Raw genomic sequence first — 24693 nt, 5'->3', positions numbered from 1 at the left:
GGAACTGAGGTTATCTACTTTTGACAGAAATTACGTTTGTGGCTCTATACTGAAAAGTTTTGGGAGAAAAAGCTGAATAGTTTCAAGCGAGTATACTGCCGACAGATATTAAGAAGAGGTTTACAGCAAATCCGAATAATTTTGTGATTTCAGTAGGCTTGACTGCTTTTGCACTGCATTTTTAATGAGAAATAGTCGTGACTGACGGGTTGGTGTAATTTGTAAATATTTGTTTTGGCTTTGCACAGTTGGAAGAAATTCTTTTTTTCATAGCAAAATTCTGTCGAAGTACAAACTCTTAACCAATTTGAATGTTTCTTTTTTTGTTGAAACCATTTAAGGAGAATTTGTTCGTAATATTAAGCTACCGGAAAATAAAAATTCTCTAGAAACTAGCCTCGAATTTTTTTATTAAATTAATGAAAGTAGCAATTTTGAAGAAATCAGATTTTTCCTTTCATGTTGATGAGTGCCACATCGGAAAAACTAGTTGATAATTATTATAAGATTTCCCTAAAACGAAAACAATTTAAATGTGGATTAAAAATTTTTCACTAAAACAAAACCATTTTTGGGTATACAGTTTTATAGCCTAATAAATTTTAGTTTAATAAAATGCAAGTTTTCGTTGGTTAAGCAATTGCTTTTATTTTTAATAAAAATAAAAATAAAAAAATCAACGTGAATTTTTAGCCACTTGAAGCTTGGACTTTGTTACGCTAAAATTTAATAAGCTATAAAACTTGATACCTAACTTTTCTAAATTGAAAAATGAAAAATGTAATTTAGAAATTTTTTTTTTTAACATTTTAAATTTTTCCATCGCAATTTTTTCCTTTTAGGGGAACCCTATAAATGTTTTCAACTAAGTTTTATTTAGCACCCAGCCGGCCCCGTATGCGCGAATGTGTACATAAGTACGTACATACATACATATACGCATTTGAAGAAAAGAAGTGACAATCCTCTTCAAAAAAATAAAGCCTTATTGCACACCTAATGGCCAAGCCTTCTCATTTGACATCTTATGTTTTTAATGCAATGAATGGTGTGGATCTTATAATTTTTTAGACAGGCGGCAACTCTATTGAAAAAATAAAACTTTGTTGCACATCTGTAGACCAAGTTCTTTCAATGGACGCCTCATTTTTCATAAGCGAATGAACTGTGCAAATCTGATGGCATTAACAAAAAGTGGTAGTAATTTTTAAAAGGTGGCAACCACACTAAAAAAGTAGAAGCTTATTGCACATCCGGAGGCCGTATCTTTTCACTTAATATCTCATTTTTAGTCCAACGAACGGTGAAGACCTTGTAATTCTTAAAAAGGTGGCAACCCTACAAAAAAAAATATTATATTTTTTAAACAGAGGGCAACCCTATAGAAAGTACTAAGTAACTAAGTACTAAGTACTAAAGATAATATCCGTTTAGTAATTTTCGGGATTCGAGTTTTCGAAAATCGAGCGAAAATAAAAGTTTTTGTACATGCGAAGGTCATTCCCCTAGATTTGGTATTTCATTTTGTTATCCAGCGAACTTTGAATGTCTTTTAAGTTTTATACATTTGGCAACCCTACTAAAAAGAAATTTAATTTTTGCACATATAGAATGACTCTGCAGAACTGATACCTTCCTTTATTAGTATTTAATATAATTGAACAGATAGCAACCCTACTAAAAAATCATTAATGCTTATCTAAAGGCCAATTCCTTTCATTTGACACGTAATTTTTTTTAATCCTACGAACGGTGTGGATCGTATGATTTTTATACAGGGTACAACCCCATAGAAATTCTTAATTCCAAAGATCACTCTCCTATAAATACTGAATATACTAGAGAACATCTCAAAGCCTTTTCTTCTATATTTTATTTTATTTTTTATATTTTCTGTTTTCTATTTAAATACACCAGTACTTTCTCCTTACCATCGCCCTCCGGCAAATGCAGCTAAAGCAAACAATACAATTAAGCGCTTCCTTTCACTCAGCAATAACAACATTCAGCAAACATTTACATTCTTGCAACACGAATTATATTTGGACTATCAAATTGCGGAAAGTAGCCAACAAGGCGGAGGTAACGAGAATTTAGAAGGACAGCAGAGCAGTAGTAGACGCTTGCGTGGGCGCAAAGTTAAACAAACGGGAGGTGGAGTCAAAATCCGCTGCAGGGATTGACCAGTTATTGCAGCACGAACTAGCAGCAGGGTTATATACAATATCAATAAAGGAAGTAATGGAAGTAGACAAAGTAAGTGAAGCAGTTTTGGAAATTGTGGCCAACCAGACAAATCTCTTAGTTGCACCATCGACTTCATTTTGTGGTGCAATAACATACCCATAGCAAGTATCAACACACCGCATACTTCGTTCGATGATGTGTAATGGAAGGACATACCAGCCACCTTATTTAGTCCAAACACTTGCATATGTATATACTTAGTTGGAACAGTACGGAGATTGTAGCCTAAGCATAAAGAGTAAGAGTGTGATTAGATGGATATTGAGTGCAGAAGCCATGTTGTTGTAATAGTTTGTGGCTTATATTAAAATGCTTGCCTGACGTGTCCGAACTAGTTTAGCTATTCTTGAATATGCCCACAGGCTAGAAATGGGTACAAGGGTATACATGCGAATAAATACATATATATTTATATGTTCAAGTAAGTTTTTTATATTTAGATGTTTAAATATGTGCCATATAAGCTTCCGGCGAATACATGGACAAGTGAATTGTGTTGTAAGAGGCTGGAGGGAAGTTCAACAGAAATATTGTTTATACATTGTGTATATGTTACCTTAATTGATTAGTAGACCTTAAGGTGTGTAGCGTACTACACTGTTGGAAAAATGTCAAGTTTTTAAATGACAAAAAAAGAACGCTGAAACACGTAAACTTAACTTTGAATCGAATCAAACTTTAACAAGGAGAAAAATAACAAATATTTTTTAATTTGTTTCATTTGTACCATCTAAAGCTACCAACGATGAAAATCGATACATAAATAAAGTTGTGAATGATCAAATGGACATGTGCAATAATATATTTATGAACGACGAGCAAATAATAATGTTACTCATACGCCATAGCGTACTTGGCCGTACCCGTTCATCATTGTAGGTACATACATAGCGTATGAGTAATATTTCAGAAGTTAAAGCTTGAATTTTTTTCATTCGCAATGCAAACTTAAAATTAAAATATCTTATTAAAAATTATCTGATCTGGAAAACGGTATACATTCTGAGTAAAATTATATAATTTTTAAGAAATTTTATGCAGACATTATTTTATCGATCAATAATGAAAGCTTCAAATATTTTCGGAGAGAAAGGCTAAAAAAAGTAAAAGAATCTGGTATCTTCGCTACCTTAAATTAATGTGAATTTTCGGGGTAAAAAGAGATAGAGCTTTATTGGAAATTTATAAATAAAGAGGTATATTAATCTTTAGCAAATTTAGAAGTAACATTAATTTACCTATGTTCCAATAAATGGAGCTAAACCAAGTTACTGTAAAAGTAACCCTTGAGGTACCACCTTTTTATAAAATTATCCGAAATTGTTCACCTGGTCCAAAGTTATCCAGTAACATAATTTCATAAAAAAATTCGATGACTTAATAAACTACTCTTTTTTTTTTAAGTCGGTTATTAAACCTACTAACTGATAATACGAGTACAAATGTGGGAGTTTGTGAGTGTGTTTGTTATTCTTTAACGCGATGGGGGCTGAACACATTTCTATAAGTTTTACCACACAGATACTGACACAGTTGCCTAATCTTTTATTTAATAAATTTTTTTTATGAATTTTCTTTTTGTTATTAGATTTTATTGCTTTAAAAATAATAATATAAAAATTCTTTTTAAATTCATTAATTTTTTAAAAATGGGTTTTAAATTTTTTTATTTTTGGTTTCTTTTTCACATTTACTTTTTAAGTTTTATTGTTTAAAAAAAATATATATTTTTCTTACATATCATTTAACTTTAGGGAACTTCCTTTTTTAATTTTTTACTTACTTTTCTCTTTTTATTTTAATTTTATATTATGTTATTTTAAGAAGATTTTTTTATTTGGAAATTCATTTAATTATAAAGGAATTATTTTATTTGTTTTACATTTTTAATACTCAGATATTGTTAAAAAAAAAATTATTTATTTTCTACTTCATTTCCCTTATATTTAGTAATTTATTTTTCAAATTTAATTTTAACTATTTACTCTTTAAAAAGCATAAATATTGTTTTTAGTTCACTGATTCTCTTTTAATTTAATTTTTAGATACAATTGCTTTAAAAAGATATTTTCTAATATCATTTAATTTTTAGAAACTTATTTTATTAATGCTTTCTTAGTTAATTTAATTTTATTTTAATTTCTAAATTTCTTTTTAAAAAGAAGAACATACATATATTTTTTTATTTTATTTAATTTTGAGAAATATATTGCTAAAACACAAATATAGAAACGATACAATAATATTTAAAACTTCATTTAATTGTAAGGAACTTATTTGCTTTTTTATTTAATTAATTTATTTTTTGAATTAAATATTTTTTAATTTTAAAATTTAATCATTTAAGAAAGATACATATTTTTTAAATTGGTTAAATTTTGTGGAAACTTATTTTAGTATTATTTTTTATTACTATTCTTTAATTTTCAATTTGATCTTTAGATTTGATTGTTTCAAGGGGAAACATATTTTTGAATATCAGTTAATTTTTAGAAACTTATTTTATTAACTTGTTTTTTTTTTTTACTTAGTTTCTAGTTTTTAACGTTTTAATAAGAATTTTTTTTTTATTTAATTTTGAAAAACTGTTTGCTAAAACACAAACAGAATAACGCCAAAATCTCCTCGTTGGCAAATTTTTCAGTTAGTCTTTCGACAGACAGAATTGAGAATTGACAATTGTCTTGCGAAATACTTTCATCTTTCAAGAGACTATGGTGAGTTGAATGACAGTTGTCAGAATTACCTTGTTAATTAATATTACATATTGGACACAATTGCTTCAAAAATTTTAAACACTGTGTGGGTAGTTCAAAAAAAAAAGAGTATTAAATAAAATAATGTAAAAAAAATATTTTTTAAAAACAAGCTTTTATTTAACCTGCACAATCAAAGGAATAAAATGAAGTAGTGTAACAAAAGATTTTTTAGCAAGAAAATTTTGTCAAAACTGCACTAAAATTAATAAAATAAAATATGTTAAGGTCTCGTTAAAGTTACTAAAAGCCATTTAGTGAAAGGAGTTATTTAAGCTCTAATGAAAATTACTAACAATTTGTACTAATTTACTTCGTTTTTAAAAAAGCTTGTCGCGCGAATACCAAACCGGCATTTAAATATCTGCATATGTACATACATATACATACATACCTAACCAATTATGCACGTACGCTGAATTCGTCGACAAGCTTTTTTAAAAACGAAGTAAATTAGTATATNGTGGCTCCAGAGCCGAGTTATTCCAATTTCTGTATAAGCCTATGAATGCCTGCTTTGGTTTCATCATCTACTATCTATATATTAATACGCTAACGAAATCCCATACAAATCTATTCCTCCCTACTGCTCCTATGTTTCTCAACCAATTTGGATGATTCTTCTTTTGTTCGAAAGGTATTATTTTCCGGTAGGTGCCCGATTTGGTTTCACCATCTATGAATTTTTAAATTATTTAACAGAATGTATATTACTCCACCAAACAGTATGTGTAAGCGAGCTAGACGATTAACAGGTGCTGGTGGACCTAAAACACTTCCCTGGCAAAATGAAAAAGTGTGTGAAAAAAGTGAAGGGGTCAAATTTTGACAACGGGGCGATACTAGTTAAAATAATTCAACTTGCAATGAAAGAGAACAAAAGACTTGGCAAGCAAAATGTAGTTTGCTTACGTTTTGTATAAACATACATACGTACATAAAGCAGCAGTTAATTTTATTTAAAGAAATGGCGTTTCGTCTATTTCCGCTGTAGCATGGCATATATTTAGGCGCAATATTTAACTTCTTATGGCGGGGCGACATCTGGAGGCTTTTAATTGGATCTCCTTAATATGATGCCTACAACGAGGTTCATATCTAGGCTAGGTTAATATATAGAATTTGCCACAAATAGCTTTGCTAAGCTACCACCGCGGAGCGCTGGCAGCTTTAATTATTTTATAGTGGGTTTACGTTCTTTGGCAAATTACGCTCTGTTAGCCAGAAATCTTACTATTTTTTGACCGCTTTTGAATCAAGACCCCTGGACCATATGGGGAATTCATTTATATTTTAAATTGCATTGTCATCGTGATAGGAACTATGCTGAAAATTTCAAGTCTCTAACTTGTCGAGAAGTCAGTTTAAAATCGATTTGAAATTTGCCCGATTTGCGCGGGATGACCAAGTTAAATAAAAACCGTGGCGTATACGTAATTTTGCCCAAAGCAGATCTAATTGATCCCTATATTACGTTTACATTGAGCCCAAATGCGTCATTTGGGCGAAAAATCTGAAATGCGAGGCCAAATCACGCATTTCTCCATACAAATTCGCATTTCCAGAATGACGCATTTCAATGCATTTAAACAAAATTACGAAGCAAATGCATTCCAATTGCCGCACTATTTTATTGAACGCACTCAGAAACAAAAGTTCCACAAAAGCTTTGGTTTGTCTTTGACATTTGGAATTTTTCAAACACAAAACAAACACAACGAAATAAATAAATCTTTGAAATTTGTGTGTAAAAATTGTTAATTTATACAAGAGCTTTACACATTTTTAGTTTAATCAAAGAATAATTGCCTTTTTGTGTCCAAAAAGCGTTAACAATATAATAAATGTAGTGTTTGTTTACATACATTTTGTTTTTGTCTTCCCTTTTCATTTGATGAGAAGTCAAAGCAAATGCGGATCAAGCAGTGTAAACACCTTCAAATGACTGATTTCAAATCACGCATTTTGGTCCAATGTAAATGTAATATTATGAAACAATTTGATGAGACACTCTACAAGGTTACAAAGTTCTCTACAATCTTAAAAGAATTAATCTTCATGCCTGAAGTTTAAACTCGACCTCAGAGATGCTTGGCTGGTGGCCTATATTTTCCCAACCTCTATGCTATGGAATGCTTGCGCTAGTTTTCCCTATGAAGCGTCAACGCTCGAAGCCACATACTATTACAGTTATACGCAAATGTAGAGAGAGATGCCGATATAAAGCTGTGTAAAACAAACATGAAAATAAATTTGAGCGAATGTGTTGAAGGCTGTTGCGTTGGATGCTGATGCATGGATGTATATTCACTTGATTCCTCTTGGCATCCTGAGGTCAAAAGCGCATGAATACTTACACATGTTTGTATAAATACATTTGAATATCCTACATAACACAGATGAATACATTACCTTCATATATGCGATAGGTATAACGCGCATACACACCTACATAAATGTGTACGTGCAATGCGTGTGTGCCTGCGTGTGGCAGCGCTTGTCGACTGAAAACACAATAAAAAAATAAATGTTTATCTTCAATTTTACTGCAGTGCTGCCATTTGGTCAGTGTCAGTGCTAGTGCCTATGGCATTGCAGAAGTGGAGGACGAGCGCATAGAAGCTGCATCATAAACAACTAAATGTGTAAATATGTATCCACATTAGACTGTATGAACTTACAAGCAAACAAAAAAAGGTTCGCCGTATACCCAAGGAGCCACAATTAAATTTTTCAGTACATTAATGAATCAATTTTTAGCAAAACTTCAATGGATTTTTGGTGAGCTTTAGTGTGCTGACATTAGGTTAGTACGCTAGGATGATAAGAACTGAGATATGGTGGGTGAGTATTAGTATGGAGAACTTGGCCACTGAACGTTCGAACAAAAAAGTTATCTCCTCGAGACAGAACATCGATATATCTTACTTTAAGACCCGACTATAAATGCTGAAGACATGACGCAAAATATTAAAATGGCACCGCTACTTTCGGCCAAACAAAATAATTTTTTTTTTTTTTTTGATCTAAACTGCCTTGCAAAAATGCGTTAGACTCAGAGATGTTGAGATAACTTTTTTTCTGGTACGGTCTAATGTATGTACAAACATATGTATGTAGTTGTATGTTTTGTACCTTCCCTTATGAATACAGGTACTAATACAGTGGTGGAAAGAAATAGGGACACGAAATTTTAACAAATTTTTCCTGTTTTTCTTTTGTTTATTTAATATTTAGTTTTTTTATAAAAGTATAGCTTATTGTCTACAAAAACCATATAAATACCTATGTCAAACTTTATGCAAAAACTATAAAAATTCTGCAAAATTGCATCTAGATTTTAAACTTTTTATCAGATTCTTTAGAATTTCTTTGAGTATATAGTTTTATAGCCCATTTTTGGTAGAATAAAGTGTGAGCTTGAAGTTCCTTAAAAATCGCTTTGATAAAAAACTGATTAAAACTTTTAAAATTTAGATATAATTTTGCAGAATTTTTATAATTTTTGCACAAAGTTTGAAATATGCATTTATATGATTTTTGTGAGACAATGAGCTTTAATTTTTTTAAAAAATAATAAAACATTTTAAATAAACGAAAGAAAAGTAGGCAAAATTTGAAAAATTGTCGGGTCCCAATTTATTTTTACACCACTGTATATGCCTAGCAAATCATTCTACCACCTTTCTTTGCATAACCTTGGATCACTGCGCTTGCTGCAGCAACAGTACATGCAAACACATACATATATGTATGCTTACAATGGTGTACATATTTTTATACACGACAACAGCAAGTAAAATGCGTTTACGCATAAAAATTCCAGTTTCTCAGCGCTTAAACAAAAGGGCCCCCGTGGTTACACAGAAGAGCTCCTGAGCTGGATATTTGTGAATACGTATGCATACATACATATATACACACACAAGTTTGTATTTATATTTTCTCTTGCACTTTTGCGAATGAAAGCTCCCCACAGTTTTGCGAATGATAGCACCTGAGGCAGCTGCATTTTTTGTACACTTCTGAAGGTGCACATGGTTGCCTACATACTTGCTGTTATTTTTGCTTGCTTACAGCATGCAGCAATTTAATCTGTGATCTGTGATTTGCTAGCGAGTCGATAAATTGGTAAACGATTGCAGTAACAAAATTACGGACCCAGCAATTATGCATCATTTATATGCAAGTGGGTATGCAATGGGGTGACTGAGTGAGGATCCATTAAAATTTTTACTCGGCTGCAACTTCCATATACCGTTTAAAAACATTTATTTTGCCGTATAAGTAAGTGGTACTTTTTTGTTATACATACTTATTGCAGCAATTTTTTAAAATGGTGGACGAAACAAAGTTGAAGGATTACAATTGGAAAGGCGAGTGAGAGGTCATCAGTAAACCCTACGTATATAAATTATGAAAGCCTCACACATAAAAAAGAAATATCTACGACATCAAAAGATTTACACTATAGCTTCCTAAAGATGATACAGTTTGAAAGGAATCCACTTTATCAAGTGTTGCAAGAGTTGCGACTTTTTCATTTTAAGCAGCTTTCCTGACTATTTCTCTGCAACATATCTTCTAGGACGCGTTCACACCGAAAGTCGAGCCGCGTCGAGCGAAGCAAGGCGGAACAAAGCCAAACTGCTGGTGTTCACACCGAACGAAGCGAATCGGAGCATGGACTCGGCTGCAAAGGTACCACAAAACTTACCGTCAATGAAAAGCGGCAAAAATATCTGCTCTATTTTATTCAAAAGATTAGTTGTAAAATTTGTTTTTATTTGAATATTTTGCAATTTTGTTTGCAGCAGCGTCATGAAGCTGAAAAATTAAACAAAAAATTCAAAATCAAAAACTGCTTTGCTTTCAGCTCAAAAACGCTTATGGAAAAGCTTGCTGTATGAATACTTTCATATAGCCACAGAAATTTGAAAACTTCATTCAGCTTGGGACGGCTTCGCTCGGCTCGGCTCCGCTTTCTGTGTGAACGTACCCTTAGGCGTTGTTACTCAAACCTTCTTGTGTTGTGCCTTATTTAGGTATAATCCCACAAAATTAACTCTTAAAGTGTGTTTGCATTGTTCAACCTTGCGTTCAACATTTGCGTTCAACTCAGCGCAGGGTTGCACGAAAAAAAAGTAGAATGGCTAAAAATATCAAAATATGAAAAAATATCAAAATATTCGCCATAAAAAGGTGTTTGCATTGTTCAACTTTGCATTCAACTTTTGGTTGAATGGCCTTTCAACTAATCGCTTTCAACAAAGTTGGTCGCCAGCCAACATTTAGCCATTCAACTTTTTTTTCGTGCAACCCTGCGTTGAGTTGAACGCAATTGTTGAACGCAAAGTTGAATAATGCAAACACTGCTTTAGATAAATCTCACATTGAACAAAACACCTTCAAGGTCTTAATAAATTATTGTTGAAAATTAAATTAGTTATAGTCTCGCCATTCTCCTCGTTAGATGTGATCATAGTATTTGATGTAATGAAACAAACTCTCAGTCAAAATAGGCAGAGATCTAAGCGTTCGAATTTTTCCAATGTCACGGATTGTATGCGCCTATTGAGTTTGATGAAGAGCTGAGCGGTAAATAAACTCGAGTATAAGGTGCGGGCTTACACATTATAAAACTTTAACTGATGTCTCCGCAATTACCTCTTGTAGAGAAACTGGAACCTGTATTGAAATAATGAGGCCAACATCCACTTACTTTTTCAGGCGTGTTCCTCGGAATTCCAAAGCGAGGTATTTGAAACCCTCAAGGCTATGACTTCCAAGCTGCACTCAAGGCATTGGCTTGCACTCTAAGTCCTTTCGAACTAATTCTACACAGAAGTCGTGGATTAATAATTTTGCCTTATACAGAGTTTTCCCACAAAAAGAAATAAAAATTAAGCCGAAAATTGGTATTCCACCCATAGTAAATACATGAAAACCTATCGTGAAAAGTGAACCGGTTCGAGGAAAATAAAACTCATGAAAGGGCTGAATGAATTAGTTTTATTTTGGCTGCCAGGTCCTGGGAAGTATTTACTTGGTAATGAGTTACAACGAAAAATCTGAAGTTTTGAAATGACACAAAAAAAACGGCGACATGAACTTAAGTTTGAGTCGTAGATTATGTATTTGCATTCAGATCAGGAAATTTTCAAAAGACATTTTCATTTTTATGAAAAGAAATTCAAACATTACCAAGGAAAAAATTAAAAACACAGAAAATTTTGTAATTTGTTTCAATTGTATTAAAGTCTGTTTTTTTTTGCTATAAAATCAACCTAACGATGAAAATCGATAGATAAATAAGCAAGTATGATGGGTCGAATGAAAATGTAAAATAATATTTTGTTGAAATAGGAGCAGGAAGTAATATTACTCATACGCCATATCGTACATAGCCCTACTCGTAGTACATACTCGCACATGGTGTTTGAGAAGAAAGATTTTCCCTGATCAAGAAAGAATTTTTTCTTTTCATTTGCAATGCACACTTAAAACGAAAATATCTTGGGAATTGCCCTGATATAGAAGAATGGTGTACAAATCCATAATCTACGACCAAAAATTAAGTTTACGTGTCTCGGCATTAGCGTCGCTAATAGTGTGTAGGCTCAGACAAGACTTTTCATGGTCCGGTGCCAGTTATACCAGTTTTAGAAGATATTGAATAGATGAGACTGCTGACAACTTGTGGGGTTGCTGATAGGTTCATTATTGCGATACAAATACCTCAATGTGATCGGCACACATGGCAAACCCATTTGCTCTTTCTGCCTTGAAGAAAATGAAATGGCGCACGGCCATGGGGGGTGTGAGTGATAGAAAATAGGTAAAAACATATAAAAAAAATTTCTTCTTATATCAATCTATATGTATAATCTTATATCAATTTCTAGCGATTGAGTGTTACAATAGAGGTGGTTCAAATTCTTCTACGTATTCTATCGAAGGTATCCTTTTCCGCTTAATATACGTGATAAATGTCCTACATACGAAGAGACCATCTATTGGTTCTCGGGTAGGAAAATTCCTGTTCTGTTCTTTCTTTAAATATTTTCTAAAACTGATTTCTCTCCAAACTCATGTTCAAATACTTGAATTCACAAAAGTGTTCAAAAAAAGAAATTTAATATGGGAAAAATCGCATTGGGTACCGTATACTTCTTCTTCCATAAACCTAGTACTAGCTTACAGGATCAGCGTACTCAGAATTATTTCGTCTAACTACAGATGGGTAGGTGGTGGATAGATAGGTGTGGTGGCCACTGCTAAGCAGGGACACACATAGGTCACGAGTTTAAGACCCGTTGTGTACCACGACTAAGAGTTTTCACTCACTTTCGGTTAATTTTATTGAAATTTATAAAATCTCCCAATTCGGTTTCCGCCACTTCTATAAATGTATACAATTTAGCCGTTCACTTACCGATTGTCGTTATCACAGTCACTGAGTAGAGCAACGCCTCACCGAAGCTCCAATGTGTGGGCATTAATGTCGCATCTGCTGTCGTATCAAATGCGCTGCCATAGCGCCGCAACGCTGTTGTACTACTACCAAACATGCCGACGCTGCTGCTGTTGTTGGTATGACGTGTCGCTGCCACAATTGAGTCTTCAAAACGTCGCAGTTGTTCGTGCACCAGCGTTGACCAGTTACGCTCGTAAAGGACGTTCAGTTTTTCTGTGGGAAGAGAGGAAAAAGACAATGAATAAAAAGTAGTCAATTTCTGCTCAGCCTGAGGCTTGTTTGTTGTGCTGGAGCTGGAATAAGTTTCAGCGCTCAAGGCCTCTTTAAAGGGGTAAAAGTTACATTAAAAAGCATGATGTGAGAGTAGGTAGTGTTAGTTTTCTAGCTTAGTTAGAAGTCGGAATTTCTTTACAAAAATCGCCTATTAATTTTTAATAATTTACTCTGAGGTTTCATTATTTAAAATGCAAGCGTATAACTTACCAATATAGCAAGCATTCTAATTAGAGTGACATCTCTTTACATACACCCTTTACCTCTGTATATGTATGCCTTCATGTACATTTTATTAATATAAGAAATCTTACGAAACACCCTTTACTTTTGTACATGTATTTCACCAAGTTCATACTTGGTTAAGTAAGCAACTAAGTGCCTGGGAACTAAGGTTTTTCTTCCTTACCTACAGCGGATCTTAATAGCTGCAGCATAAGCACAATTCGAAGGTCGCTATGGAATGTTAGTCACAATAGCTCGAAGCATACGTACATGACAACGTAGGCAAATGTGTATAACAAACATGAACAATTGTATGTACATACATATTTATGTATATTCAAGTGTGTTTTGAATGTCCTTTTTAGTGGCCTTGTAGTGTCATTTCTGTGTCCTTCTGCATAAATACATGCATTACTACACGATTGTCTTCTGCATTTAAATATGTCTTAACTCACGCCACGAACAGCTTGCATGAGGCATCTATGCATGTAGATATGTATGTACTATACTAAGTATGCATGGAGATATATGTACATACAACGGTGCATTTATGCTAATTTATAATTATGCAACGTTGCCTATAGGTATTTTGATACTAATATAGGGACCTATATATTCTCATTTTATGAAATGGTGTAGGGAACAGTTTTTTAGCACCTTGGATAAAATATCGATTCTATTTTCAACTGAAAATTTAAATTTCTCAAGTATAAGCTCTCAACAGAAGTTATTTTAAGCTTCAAACCCCTTGTCATTGTGGACTATGATTTCACTTGAGATCAGATCCAGGCTCAAATTCTAGTCCGACCAACATCCAAAACCCTTTTTTCTAATAGCGTCCGTTCCTGGGAAGGTAATGGTAAATCTCAGAGTGTATTTCTGAAATTAAAGAGCGCCTCACAAAAACCACCTCTGTAAGGCCTGGAATGGATGGTTAGCTAAGCATGCGTGATTTTCTTCTACTTAAAACTTGACGATGGCATAAAATGTGATGTAACTTTTCTGCTTCTTCTATGTCGAATCTATCAATGATATAGTACATACAGATATAGCTCTCATTTTGAATGCACTCAGGGTGGTGTTGTATGTTCTGAGCATCTGCGATTATATTTTATATTATATATAAAATTTTTATTTTTCGTCTTCTAGGTATTGTAGTTTCATTGAGGGGTATTATAGAGTCGCCGAGCATACATTATTCGAGAAAAACCTGCCTCAAAAAGAGATGAGTTATTAAATAAACTTATATTTACAAACTCCATGCTTTTTTAAGAGGAGAATGTATGGAAATTAGAAATAATGAATGGCTTGGACCTAGGGAGCCCAAATTAGCAGAGCAAGGAATCCATTTCCGTGTCGCAGTAATCGAAAAATGTATTACAAATTTTTTTTTCACGAATTCATTATCTATCTACATGCTGATTTTAGGTAAAAAATAAAATAAAAATCTAAATTTTCGCGTTTGAAGGTCATTGTAAGGTCGAGGTAATTTTGTATTCAATGTGACCTTCGAACTTAAAATTTTTGATTTTTTATATTTTTTTTTTGGCCTGAAAAAAGGATAATTTTCAAAACCCCATTCCTTGGAAGGTCGTTTGAAAGGTCAAGGAAATTTTTTTATCCAACGAAAAAAATTTTCCAGAATACTCTATATCTCAAAACCCGTGAAACGCTATTAAATTTTTTTCGCTAGCTGTTCTCGTTCTCGAGATATTAAAATTTGTCACGAAAAAAGTTAAATTTCGTCACAGCGTGCCGTTTTCTCAAGTAGCTTATAAAATTTGTTTGCCATTCAAACAGATTTTTTTTAAATAAAATATGTATTTAAAGGGCAAACAAATTTAAAACTTGCATGAGAAGGCGGCCCTAAAATTTGTTTCACATTCAGTAAAGTTTCTGAAGACGTTGCACAAAAACAGTCAGATTTGTACCTGTAACTGTGTGAAGAGGGCAGAATTGAATATGTGGAACATATTTTGGGGAACAGCCTACCGCCGATAATATATTTGGTACAGCACATAATACAGTTAATTGAAACTTTGAAAAATGCAGTCACATCAATTTTGACCCAACTGAGAAGAGATGAGCAACACCGAGAATGGCTTCGCATATTTACGTCCAGATACAGAAGGTATCGGTATGACTTGTAGATCTACGCCAGTAGATAAGGCAAGAAGAATATGTACGAAAAAACAGTGTAAGAAGGTAATGAAATCGGCGAACGTGAACGCGGGACGAAGAAACCCGAATAAGTTATTTGTTAAATGTACACACAGAGGATGGTTTTAAGTCGAAGCAACTTCTAAAGAACTGCGACTGGATAGTGACCAATTTGAGGCATCGTGCTCAAACCATCTGTCGACGAAATTCTTGACAGAAATTCCGGGAAGAGAACGCTGTATGACGGTTAAATTTTTTTTAAAGTCTCCCACCGGTGTTTATGGGATTATTCGTTTGGTGTTTGTTTCTCGATGCTGTTTTATAACCAAAAAACCTCACTAGCCTTACACCTACTTACTTTTCCTAGGTGGTGTTTGTAAATGCAGAAATTATGTTTAAGCATCTGCTTGAGCTCAGTGAATTGATGTAACATAATGCGGCAAGGATGAGCAACACTCAGTTACATAAGCAATGGCATATTACGAGTGTCTCGGCCACAAGAGGCTGTTGAGTGGATACGGGGAGAAGAAGCTGCGCACGAGTGGATGGTGCATTTGAATGAATCGCACGCAAAAGTGTATAAACTATCATCTTCTACACACTCTTCTCTATACGCATACATACATACATACATACATGCATGTTATATACAGACATATGCAAGCTGCATTTAGTTAATAATTTGCTACTTTCTGTAGTAAAAATTAAATTTAAGCATTTGTGCGTGTCCTGAAAATAATTTTATTTGCCGCACAATAGACGATTTAAAAATTTACTTCGAAATTTACATATTTCGGCAATAACACATTTGTTCAAATATATAGAATTTTAATTTGGCCACTAGGTTTGTTTTCCAAATATTTAATAAAAGCCAGAATATATACTAAACAATTGCCTAATAAAAGTCCTAATTACTACAATGTTTGCTATTTTGAGCACAAATAATCAAATTTGTAATGGTGTATGCACCATAATTGTCGTTTTTTATAACATGACAAATTGCATGACATTTACAGCTATTTTACTACCACAATGACTTCTAATGCCACTGTCAATTATTCAATTAGAATTTACTTTTTTTAATATACTATATATATACTTTATATATTTATGATTGTAGGTTTCAAATATTTACATGACAGTTTCAAAATAAAAGGGATTTGATTTAAAAGATTTATATTGGTGTAATTTGGCTTTTAATTGGAAATTGTAACAAATTTCGGCCTTATTTACCATTGATTAATTGAACCAAAAATATAGTTACATGTGTGTATGTACACACGTATGTACGTATAAGTAGTTACATACATATAATATTGTATAATAGTATATGTGCTACATTCAACTTAACAAAATTTGTGGTAAATGTGGCTTTTATGGTTGTACTAATATTGTGATTATGAATTGCAGACTGCATTACATTAGACCAAGTAGATATCTGTGTAAATTGGTACATACAAAAATACTATCAGAGTGTAATGGAAACTTTATGAACTTATGACCTACTGTTTGACACATCAAAATCGATCAATTGAAAACCATAATGCTAATTATACTATTTGGGGTTGTTAATATTTGCCATTGGATATAAATGCTTATCAAATATTTTAAATTAAAATTAATTCAGCAGCTGTGGTAATGAATGCCAATTTTGAGTGCTAATTTTTTAAATTGACTTGAAAATACTGAGGAAAAATCTTTGACTTTTCAAAGGTACCACCTACAGCATTGTTGCGGCCAACATTTCTTTTATTATTGTGGTTTTTGCTGTTGAATGAACTGTGTTTATTTTTATAAAGATCTATGAAATCTAACGGGGAAATATTAAAACCCGGTTTCCATATTTTTCTTCCACGCGATAATTTCACGAACGCTTCAATTTTTCACTTTTTTATATTTTATTTTATTTTCTTTAATTAATTTAAATTTTATTTTATCTCACTTTTAAACTTCTCAAAAATTACTCATACGCCTAGGCATCTGCGTTCGTGTTCTACCGTTTATATTCAAAAACTTTATGTAATCGAAAAAGACAAGTTTGAATTATTGTTATTTTTTGAATCAAATAAATTAAATTGTTATTTATCACACACATAATTATTGATAAATACAATAGCAATAATTCCATAGTATTAAACGTTTGAATGAAATAATTTTTTTTTTCAAATACTCTCGTAATTCAATTAATTTCCTTGGGCGTGTTTTGATGCAATTAATGATGCATAACAAATTTCTATATTTGTGCTGACAATTTTGTTTTATAAAAAGCATTCAAAGGCGTTCAAGTGTGAAAAATGATGTAATTTGTTAAACGAATATTTGGAAAAGTTAATGAGAAATGAATATCCTACCAAATACTTATCTTATACAGGGTGCGACAGGTATTTGAGTATTCTCATATATGTATATTCGCTCGACTTCGTACATACACGTATTTTTTATTTTGATTTTACAATTTTCCATGTCATAAATGAAAGTGAGGAACCTAGCAAAATACATAAGAGATACACAATAAAAGACGTCATAGCACCACTGATTTTCTAAGCGCAAAAACTATAGGGTGGCTGATGAATATTGCAACATTAAGAAACTCAAACGTAATTTTTTTATTTGTGACTCATTTGATATATAATCGATTTGTATTACTTTTTTAATTGGTTTTAAAAATGCTGGAATTTAAATTGCCCCACACTCGGCGACGCAAATGCGGCAACCTAGCAAAAAGTTACACTTTAGTGTGTGAAGGGTTACAGCGCGAATTGCATTACCTATCGGTCGAATGTATTGTTCAAAAATATTCAAATTTGTTGGTTTGACGTGTAAACTTCCTGCTCGCAATAACTTAACAAGAAAAAATCAGGCGCAGTAATATCAGAAGACCTGGGGGACAACCACCATTTGAAGGATCTTTTGGCTAAGTTAAAAAATCATCGTACATACAGATAAACTCACTGTCGAAACTTTGGGATTTGCCTTTATGGCTGCAGCTTCAGCAGCGATAGTTTCATGCCTTGGAACTGAAAAGTTTCATTCTAAATATCTTCTTGGGATTGCCCCATTCCCGGGCTTTTTTTACGAGCCTCATTATAGACCATCTACTTAGAGGAGTGTCGCCAACTGCATGCCTATCGAAACTACGGACTACAATGCGTGATAGCAGCGGACATTTCAAATTCCTGTCCCCCATTTTCCCACTTTTCCACAACAAGAAACAAGTTATTCATTATCTTTTTTGTAGTAGCTTTCATCAGCCACCCTATATTAGATTAATTCAACATTCGATCTGGCATGCAAACGATTTCGGCAGAGAATTCAAGCTGTTTTTGCCGCTGTAGGCGACTTTATTGAATAAATATTAGAGCCTATGGGTGACTTACTCAACTCTAAAAATTCGAAGGAAAGGTAGTAATATTTCTCTTCAAATGCCTGTCGCACCCTGTAAACTTGAACATTTTTCAGTGGGCGAGCAAGTATGGATGTTTCTTGTTCTTTCACGCTAAGACAGCGGAACGGATTTGAATAAAATTTGGCTTGCAGGCGGCATATTACCTGGATTAACATACTTAAAATATTTCGGAAAGGGTTGCCGCCTGTTTAAAAAACCAGTTTAAGTTTAATTACCAGTTCAAAGAAATTTTGAAATATGGATGTAAAACGTGCTGTACTTCGAAAACCGTTATTTCAAAGATATTTTTTAAAATGGTTGCCACCCTTTAAATGCTAAATTGAATTTGATTAATAAGTTTAATGAAATACTACAATATTGGTGCCAATCGAAAAAGGTTTAAGAAGACAATATTTTTAAATTAATTTCAAAGAGTGTTGCCACCTGTTTAGAAATTTAGTTTTTATTTAAATTACAAGTTCTACGAAATTTTGCAATATGTATGTAAAACGTGCTAGATTTCAAACACCGTTATTTCAAATATTGTTACCACCTTTCAAATGTTAAATTTAACAAATTTGAATTTGCTCAATAAGTTAAATGAACAAAATGCTGATCTAAAATTTTTTTCTGGTGCACTTTGTAAATTGAAATACGGAGCAATATGATATTGATATGAACCAAATATTTTCGGGACATGTTTTATTGAGCCACATTTTTGAAGAGATTATAGAGAGCCTAGCTAAGAAACCCAAGTCTTTTTTTTAATACTGAAACGGCCAACTTAGTTGAAAATTGGCATATTTACAATGTTCGGCAAATAATTGTTACTTTAAAATTTTTACTCCATTTCTTTATTTCATTGTACGTCTCTAGACAATAAGCAGAATATTTTAAAATATGGTTATTAAAAAATCTAAAGGTCAAATAATCGACATTAAAAAATCGTGTTGCGCACACCACGTCACGCTACGCCGCGGCCCCCCTTCCCCGACTCCCACCGTGCTGTAACGCAGGTAGATTTATTTTTTGTATACGTTGAAATAAATTGTTTATATATTTTAAACATCGAGGGCTTATATTCAATAAATTACCCTCTATCTGCACACTTTTCACAAAGATGAGATTCTGATATAAAAATCCACCTAAGCTTTAAATGTCATCAGTGATATTAATGCTACCTTATATAACGACAGGTAATAAGTCCCAGAGGGTTTCTAAAATCACAAATTAGTTTTTGTGCAAATCGCAGATAGAGGGTATTAATGAATTCATGTCCTCGATATTTCACATTTTTATATTTGTAAGTTATTAGAAGCAAGGATGCCAAGTTGGCTCAAACCATGCCATTTGTCCCTATTTTACTTCAAATGGCACTTAATTTTTCAATTTGGCACAAAGTGCCAAAATGGCACTTTTGTAAAAAAAATTACATTTCAATACATTTTTGTGAAATCCTTTGCGTGCACTTCTTTTTCTCATATTCATATTTTCTTTTACATATTCGTAATTTAAACTTTTTTAATAAAATCAAATGGTGGTAGTTCAATCATGAAGTTGGTCGTGTGGATTAATATCAAAATACTGAGGATTTGGCAATAACCTTTTTCATCTATTAAAAAACAACACTTACGGGGCAAGGTTTATTGTAAGAACAACATTTTTTTCTATGTATTGACATACTTTAAGCTTTGTTGACGCTATTTCCATTTGAATGAGGAAATAGCGTCAATGACTTTATTTCCAAATTTTTGTTGACTTTATTTCGCTTTTGAAAAGGTAATAATGTCAATTGACTTTATTTCGCACCAGGGTGGGAAATAAAGTCAATTGACCTTATATCCATTGACCTTATTACCTGTCACCGTGTAGACACATCCCTCAGAACATGTGAATATTTGTTAAAATTTCTGTAATTTCACTCACCCGTTATAATCCACAGCTCACGTAAGCACTCCTCTCTACTCTTTGCAATTGCCGCCGAAGTATTAATGTCCTGTGGCGCTTCGAGCAGGGGAAAAATGCAAGCACCGAGCATAGAATAGACAACAACTAGCGCCACCAGGCCGGGAGGCGAGAATAGTACTTTCAGCACCAGACCAAAGCAGCCGCCAAAGAAGGATGCCTCGTTTTCACCGTTGCCAAATTCACCCCCAGCTGTGGTAATCAATTGGTATTGGGGTTGTTGTTGTTGCGGTTGCTGTTGCTGCTGGCGTTGCTGTGCTACCGCTGTGGGTTTACTATATTGCTGATGTTGATGATTTTGATGATAGAGCTGATTGTGATAGAGTTGTTGATGTTGTAATTTCACCGTTGCGCCTGGAGTTGTAGTTGCAGTTTGCTGTTTGTATTGTTGCTGCTGTTGTTGTTGCTCGTTGGTTGCTTGCTCTGCTGCTGTCGATGCCGCTGTATTTATTGTTGTCGTTGTTGCGCTGCGTGCTCTTTCGACGTCCGACATTTTAGTTGCAGTAACAGACGTGTTTGTTGCATTTGTTTTACGCACCGCCGTCGTCGCCGCCACGGGAACATTTAGACTGGTTTAGGCGGTTGGACGGACGAGCGATGCGTTATTCAGTAGTTATTAAACTCCTTTTATTTAACGATTTTTGAGTTCGCGTTTTATGTTATGCTTGACACGATTTTTTTACTTGTTCTCTTATGCATTATGTCTTGGGAAGTTGACTATACGAAACAAATTAAAAAAAAAAAAACACTGTATAAAATGCGGCATAAATAGTGGGTAGAGGGAAAAGACATTACATATGTTCGCAACAGCTGGTGATAGTTCACTTTTGGCAGCACTAAAGTCACGCTAGTAATCTGTATATCAAATTTTCGTCACGGTCCGGATGACCTCACGGCTTGAGAGATTGGAAAAACATTGAAAATAAGTAAACAAACAAAAAAATCACTTCCATTTAATGAATCAGAAAAGTTTCGTATATGGATTCAACATGAACTCCGGAAACTTCAACCACCGTTGTATCCAATATGATCTATTTGTATCAGGCTGAAAGAACGAACCCCCCAAATGGAATTCTTCTAAATACGCGGCGCTTGTTGTAGGGCATTGAACCAAACCCGGCCTAAATGGAACTTGGAAGTCGAAAATCTGCCCAAGTTGTACAGAAAAAACCTGTTGCTAAAATTTCAAGAGTAACGTAGAATTTTCGTTAGATAGAATGGAAATTAGTTAGGAACTCCTCAGGGTACCTGCAGAGATCTGATTGTACTTGGACACAGATACTGTGAAGAAAACTCTGGATCTACGTACCTCTGAGGACACACTTTCATAATGCTACTGCTAATCAGTCTGAGGCGCTATTATTAGCAAAGTAGGTTAGGTTAAGTGAAGCGGCTAGCGGAGAGAGGCGCAGTTAGTTCCAATGGCCCCATTGCGGTACCAATTGAAAGCTCATATTCCTTCCCGCGTGTTTTTTCAACCATATTTTGCACTTAGATAACTGTTACCTAATATGTCTCTGTGGCCTTGCACCCACGCAATGTTAACAGTAGACTTTGACCCAAACCGTTTGAGGACTTTTCTGCGTTCTGTCGCTTGTTCACAGCATTCCGGTGACCTAACCTGTTTTTACATGAGATTGGCGATTCAACATTGCTCAACCAAAATCATTCGTTTAAATGGTGATGCAAACATCGCTTGCCTCAAAGTACATAGCAAGTCTATTTTTGCAGTTGGTTATCACTGCTTTTCTAACGGAGTATGTGGTTACTGAATGCATCAGTATGAGCTTGGAAAACACTGAAGTTGTCTGGCAAGACAGAGATATAATAAGAGGGTTGTGTGTGTGGTCTGTATGAGCTTTCAAAGAAAAACACTCTTCTTCCTCTTTCACCACCTTGGGCACAATATACAAGAAATCTTATTCTCAGAAGACGACGTTAGATCGAAACTTCTCTACACTTAAAATACGATAAAAATCATGTGGCCGGAAAGGGAGTTGAAAAGATCCCAGGTGCTTACGTTGAGCAGAAGAGAAATTTCTTTAACGCTATCTATGTCTGCGGATAAGTCACATCATTTTAGGAAGGCTCATTTGTTCCTAAGAATCACTTCTGTAGGAGCTATCAAAATCGATAAACAGACCGAAGGCATATACTCTGCGAGCACCTAAGCGATATAGCGGACATACATATGTGGCGATTGCTCAAATTCATCAACTCTATATCAAGGGCTGAGTGGAAGATCGCCCTATCTCGGCTGCCGGTATGAAAATTCTGCAGCTCAGAAAATGGTTTAAGAACGCCCTATATCAGAATTTTGTTGAAGAATGCCCTATCTCTTCTTCCGCTTCGAAAAAGCCCTATTTCAATATAAATTTGACAGCTGAGGTAGGGCGTTCTTAAAGCATTTGCTTAGGTAGGACGTTTTTAGACCAGCATCCGAGACAGCGCGATCTTTCACTTAGCCGCCCACGTATTGGTTTATATAGGAGGGAAGGGTGTGTATTAGGGTGGTAAATAAAATTTAGGTCGGAGTTTAAATTCTTTCACGCCCGGGAACCTGTGTTTTTTTTAATAAAAAAATATTTTGAGGCTTGAAAAGAAACAGAGTTTTCCGATCCAAAAATATCGATTTGTAAGAAATATATATTATTTCTACGAAAAAAACTATTTTTCCATATAAAATACATGAACAACCTTGAGCGCTTTGTATGACATCTAAAAATTTTTTGATTTTTAATTATAAAACAGGAATACTGTTTTGGAACAGAAAAATCCTGCGGGTGGCAGCATTAAAATCCCGACTTCACTTTTTTCACCACCCCATTGTATAGATGCTGTGTAATATAACAATGTGTCCGATGAAGGTATTTAGTATGCTGCCTGGCCAAAACTAACCTGTTTTAGAAAATATGACATACATACATAAATACAATACAATCACAATTATCTATTTTCATAAAGTTTTGAGCTAGATGTTTTCATATTTCATAAATTATTTTCATTAACTTTTAAGTATTTATTTTGTATTTTTTAAGTTTCCTCTCAGTTTCTATAAAATTGTATAAAAAGATGAATTTTAAACTGTTGATGAACTTTCACTCAAACTTTTCACTTTGTCCATGTATTGTTAAATCGCAACTTTTCCCCGTTACTACCCACAAAAGACCACCTAGACTTCTCACTAACACCGGCGCGCGCGTGTGATGCAACACTTCCTTCCTTTGCCGCTCCGCAACTGTCACTCAACTGCTACGTCGTGCTAATGTCATTTTAGCCACCCGGAAGTGTTTACGTCCACACTTTACTTAATTTTCTTCACACACGCGCATACACTCCACCAGCAACTGCTAGCACCGTTAAATGAGCGTGCACCTCACCCACCACCAACCAATTCATTTCACTGTTTTGCTGTTTAAAGTTTTAATTTTTTTTGCTTTTGTCTTTTATTTTTATATTTTTTTTACTTTTCATTGTTTTTGCGTCTGCAACTGACTTAACATTGTTGGCAAAGTGCCATCAGTGTTGCCACCCTAATTTAAACACTTCCCGTACACGCTTTGCAACAACTCAGCACAATTTCTACACCTACAAATACAGTATACAAACTCGTTGCCTCGCTAATGTGTGGCAGCATTGTCTTGTAGTTGGTTTGATGTGTCACTGTTTTTGCAAATAGTTTTTGTTGTTGTTGTTATAGTTGGTATTATTGCCATTGCTGCAGCCTACATTAGTTGCAGGCATTGTGTTTTCTTAACGCATTCCTTGCCAGTTAACAGTAAGCTTTATTCATGCAATTTTTGTTGTTGCTGCTACAATTGCTGCTGTTTTTGTCTTTCGTGCTGGCAGCAGCAACTTTTGCTTAATTACTCTTTAATGCCTTCACACCCACCACCCAAACGCCTTCGGCTCGGCGCACAGTGCCGCGAAGGTGGACAAAAATACAAAAATCGACTGTCTTGAAACTTAGATGTTTTGATGTCAAGTTACAGCTAAATCTCCAACTAAGAGAAGTTCATAAGTTATTTTGTGATAAAAACAACTTTCAGCCTCACACACCCCCTCAAAGTACACCTATTTTCTACATACCATTTCATTTCGGCGATTCGCACATAAAAGTGGTCGCAGTTAAAAATTTGTTAAAAATACATTTTTATTCCTAGCAAGATCAACTTTTGCACTTTGATAAAGATATATGCGACAAA

The 24693-nt window shown here is 34.0% G+C and overlaps 1 protein-coding gene across 5 annotated transcripts in view; it reads right to left on the bottom strand.

Annotated features, from left to right (window-relative positions):
- Positions 1 to 24693, bottom strand: part of LOC108367169 (uncharacterized) — a 252009-nt gene that overhangs the window by 71258 nt on the left and 156058 nt on the right. For 3 of the 5 annotated variants that reach the window (XM_017622059.1, XM_017621797.1, XM_017621860.1), the window contains 2 exons: positions 20450 to 21205; positions 12439 to 12693 (listed from right to left, as the gene is read on the bottom strand). In XM_017622059.1, the coding sequence (XP_017477548.1) occupies positions 12439 to 12693; positions 20450 to 20981 (787 nt within the window). In that variant the 5' untranslated portion in view covers positions 20982 to 21205. Of the gene's footprint in view, positions 1 to 12438; positions 12694 to 20449; positions 21206 to 21283; positions 21414 to 24080; positions 24400 to 24693 lie in introns of those variants that run through there. The other 2 variants (XM_017621924.1, XM_017621992.1) reach the window with 2 other exon arrangements.

The sequence above is a fragment of the Rhagoletis zephyria genome, unplaced genomic scaffold (assembly GCF_001687245.7).
Source record: "Rhagoletis zephyria isolate East Lansing unplaced genomic scaffold, Rhagoletis_zephyria_1.1 Rzeph_scaffold_00002, whole genome shotgun sequence".
Classification (NCBI taxonomy): domain Eukaryota; kingdom Metazoa; phylum Arthropoda; class Insecta; order Diptera; family Tephritidae; genus Rhagoletis; species Rhagoletis zephyria.
This window is presented reverse-complemented; position numbering and strand designations above follow the sequence as displayed.